Source organism: Octopus bimaculoides, chromosome 29, assembly GCF_001194135.2.
Source record: "Octopus bimaculoides isolate UCB-OBI-ISO-001 chromosome 29, ASM119413v2, whole genome shotgun sequence".
NCBI classification, from domain to species: Eukaryota; Metazoa; Mollusca; class Cephalopoda; order Octopoda; family Octopodidae; genus Octopus; species Octopus bimaculoides.
In genome coordinates this window covers 4,066,892-4,070,476 of record NC_069009.1, presented here as the reverse complement: position 1 = coordinate 4,070,476, position 3,585 = coordinate 4,066,892, and the positions used below count along the sequence as shown (strand labels likewise).

Here is a 3,585-nt window from a genome sequence, read left to right as displayed (position 1 = left end):
TGTACAGGTGTTCCTTGAGACACATAATTTATTTTGAGAGTTATGCAAAGGTAAAAAGGTTGATAAATACTGCTTTAAATTATAGAGTTGAATTTTGTGTAGCCCCATTTTATAGGAGGTATTACTCCTTTTTCTGGGCTCTTTTCCCGCCTATACACTGTTCGAATTTTGCATTAGTTTTTATATGAAAAAAAAAAGAAAAGAAAAGGTGGAGGATTGTTTGTAGTTTGTAGAGAAAACGCTAAACGTGCCTGAAAAAAAAAAGTACATGGTCTTTCCCCCCAGTTAAAAGACACGAAGAACTATGAAAGAAGGTGAATAAGTACCAAGGGTAGGGGAAAGAAGAAAGAACTAACAGTCGATCGTTCTAGAACTCCCAGAATAAAACGTAAACACCTGAAAGATTTTCCCTCTATTCATTACTAAATATCTTTCCCTCTTCGTCATTGTTAAAGGTAAAGAAGCTAGAAAAAATAGATTGTATTTCCATTTAATTGTCATTGTAAATAACTGAGGCTTTCCTTTCTCTGTCTCTATCGCTTCACTCCTTTCTTCTACGGTGAAGAGAGTGAAGGTGCGTGGCTCAGTGGTTATGCTGAGGAGTGGAATTGAATTTTTACATAATTCTAATCCCGAAACGCGTCCATCATTAACTAACGACAGGTTTGTTTCGTTATTTTTCTTCTTTTGCCTACGTGAGTCACGAATATCGCTATCTGTTGGAGATATATTGTAGTAGTAGAATTAGTATTTTAACTGCTATTTCTAAATTTTCGGTATGTTGGTGAAGCAATTTGCTGATCCCTTATATATATATATTTGTGTATGTATAACGAAAGTTTAGAAAAGAAATATTGGTTTCATATCTAGCGTGAACTAGACATCTCTTCAGTTTCTCTAAACAGTAACTGTTCTCTATATTTTATAGGGTATGCTCTTCTCCTGATTTATGATATTGTAACGAAGATATATATATATATGTATATATATATATATATATCAAAATGTGCATATACTAAATGTTTCCTCTTGAGTATCACGCTCTGGTATGTTCCAAGTCCCAAGTCTCTGAAATGGGACCACACTCACGTTTACGCATTCAAAAACAATGAAACACATCTTTGGGAAGACGGGTGAGGGAGCTTAAAATGAAATATGGGAAAACACTACAGATTTAGAAATGTATCGTCAATGAAATACCATAAAAGAAAACTGATTCAACTTACAGACTTTTTAAGTTGGACAAATTCCGGAAGGTTTGTACTTTGATTTCTTCGATATTGTTACCTTTGAAATCCCTGGAACATAAAATTGAGTGGGATTTGAACTTAAAGTGCAAAGAGCCAGAAAAATACCACAAGACACCCAGTCCTACATCTCTTCACTCCGTCTAGTCCACTGGTCTGGTTTGGTACTGGAAAGTCTGTAAAGTTAAGATGACCTCGGAGAGATTTTAAGTCAGAACACCCAGTGCCAGATTAAATACCACAACCTTTGGAAATGTGCTGTGCGTGAGAAGACCCGGCAAGCCAAGTAAGATCGTTGCCAGTGCCCCTGGACTGGCTCTTGTGCGGGTGGCACATGAGATGCACCATTTTGAGCGTGGCCGTTGCCAGTACCGCCTGACTGGCTCCCGTAGGATTTTCGAGTGAGATCGTTGCCAGTGCCCCTGGACTGGCTCTTGTGCGAGTGGCACATAAAAGACACCATTTCGAGCGTGGCCGTTTTCGTGCGGGTGACACGTAAAAACACCCACTACACTCTCTGAGTGGTTGGCGTTAGGAAGGGCATCCAGCTGTAGAAACTCTGCCAAATTAGATTGGAGCCTGGTGTTGCCATCCGGTATCACCAGTCCTCAGTCAAATCGTCCAACCCATGCTAGCATGGAAAGCGGACGTTAAACGATGATGATGATGATGATGATGATGAAGGTGTCATTCCACTCGACGGTCTGCAGGTGCGGCCAATTTTCTACTAAATTATGAATTAGATTATGAAAAATTAAAATTACTAAATAATACATATCGTATTTTCACCATCTGCAGATATACGGATTTCTGTTTTCTCAGACCATATGTAGAGAAGTGGGTGAAATCGATTGAATCGATCGAATATAGTATTGGAATAATTGGTTTAAATTGGAAGTTTGAAATGATAAATGCAACAATGCAAATCATTTAATCTGAAATAATACCCAGCGAGAGTTGAACACACTCTTTACAACCTAGGTTATTTTTTCAGTCGAACTGGGACACACCGATTATCTAAAACTTCAATTGAGCTTAAATAATTTTCTAGAACTTTTCTAGAATTAATGTGTGTTTATTTTTAAAAAGGTACTGTGCTTATGATATGACCCTAAATTTTACTAATTGCATCCCAAATAAAAATAAAGAGTTTCATTTATGTAATTTAAGATTCAGGCAATTTAAGCGGATCTCGTTATTATCAGCAGTTTAATTAGTCTAATGCTAACATTTTAATAGTAAAAATAACGCATGCACACAATGGTTAACGACCATTCTGTGAGTACACCAAGTGATATCAATACAGCAATAACTATAAAAAACATTTTAAACTAATTTTAAAAAACAATATATACAACACGTTTTGCTTATACCAACAGTTTTCATTCTTTCCGTTCCCTGAATATCATCATAAGGAGTTTTAATGTAATAAACTAACATCATCAAAGTTCAAATATTGGTCTCGTCCCAGCTTTGTGAGCAATATTGTAAATTATATATTCCATATAAGTCAACATCTACAGAAAAAAAAAAACAGACTACTTGACTTCACGGCAGTTAACTTATTTGCCCTTTTTACTCCAACATAACATCATGTTTTAATTTAAAACTCAGGTCAACAACATAAGGTATTAGTTAAGAACATAAACAACAAGAATTTAAAGCATCGTATGCGGAAAATATATAGAAATTGTCTAATACTTACAGATATTCAACATTCGGTGGAATAGGTTGTGGGATAAAACTCAGTTGGTGATATGAACAATCTATATTTGTCCGAACATTTTGACAGCGGCATATTAAGCAAATGTCTAACGTAGTAGCATGAGACTCCAAAAATAATCTCATATAAAGTATCAACACAAAAGTCAATTTAAATTGATGAAACATATTTTCAGGCGTAGATTAACCTGTAAAAGACGAAAATACAAAATATCAGAAAGTTCAATTTCATTTCTTTCCCATTGCGGATTCTTCAAAGGACAAGCATTGCCCCCCTGTTCCATGAGATGAATAAATCTTTTATTTTACTTTTAGATTAATATTTAAACTTACAAAATTGAATTCAATGATAATTCAATGTGGAGAACGTAATTATGGATTATAGCTTTAATTAGTGGTAACGTCAAATAAAAACTGAACATCAATCACTCTTGCATACACACACACTCACACTCACACTCCGGCGGCGGAGGAGGAGGCGGCGGAGGCGGCGGCGGAGGCGACGGCGACGGAGGCGGAGGCGACGGCGACGGAGGCGGAGGCGACGGAGGCGGAGGCGACGGCGGAGGCGACGGCGGAGGCGACGGCGGTGGTGATGGTGGTGGTTGTAGTGGTG

The 3,585-nt window shown here is 37.2% G+C and overlaps 2 protein-coding genes across 2 annotated transcripts in view; both read right to left on the bottom strand.

Annotated features, from left to right (window-relative positions):
* The window catches only part of LOC128251218 (leucine-rich repeat-containing protein 70-like), a 6,876-nt gene extending 6,768 nt beyond the window's left edge, over window positions 1–108 (bottom strand). The window contains exon 1 of the mRNA XM_052977842.1: window positions 71–108. Within this exon, the coding sequence (XP_052833802.1) occupies window positions 71–108 (38 nt within the window). The remainder of the gene's footprint in view (window positions 1–70) is intronic.
* A 1,089-nt stretch (window positions 109–1,197) lies between these two features.
* Window positions 1,198–3,169, bottom strand: LOC106878255 (leucine-rich repeat-containing protein 4-like). Its single transcript, XM_014927429.2, has 2 exons — window positions 2,953–3,169; window positions 1,198–1,298 (listed from the first exon to the last, which is right to left on the bottom strand). Exons 1-2 carry the CDS (start codon window positions 3,135–3,137, stop codon window positions 1,223–1,225), a joined length of 261 nt encoding a protein of 86 aa, XP_014782915.2. The 5' UTR covers window positions 3,138–3,169; the 3' UTR covers window positions 1,198–1,222.
* Window positions 3,170–3,585: the final 416 nt, after the last annotated feature.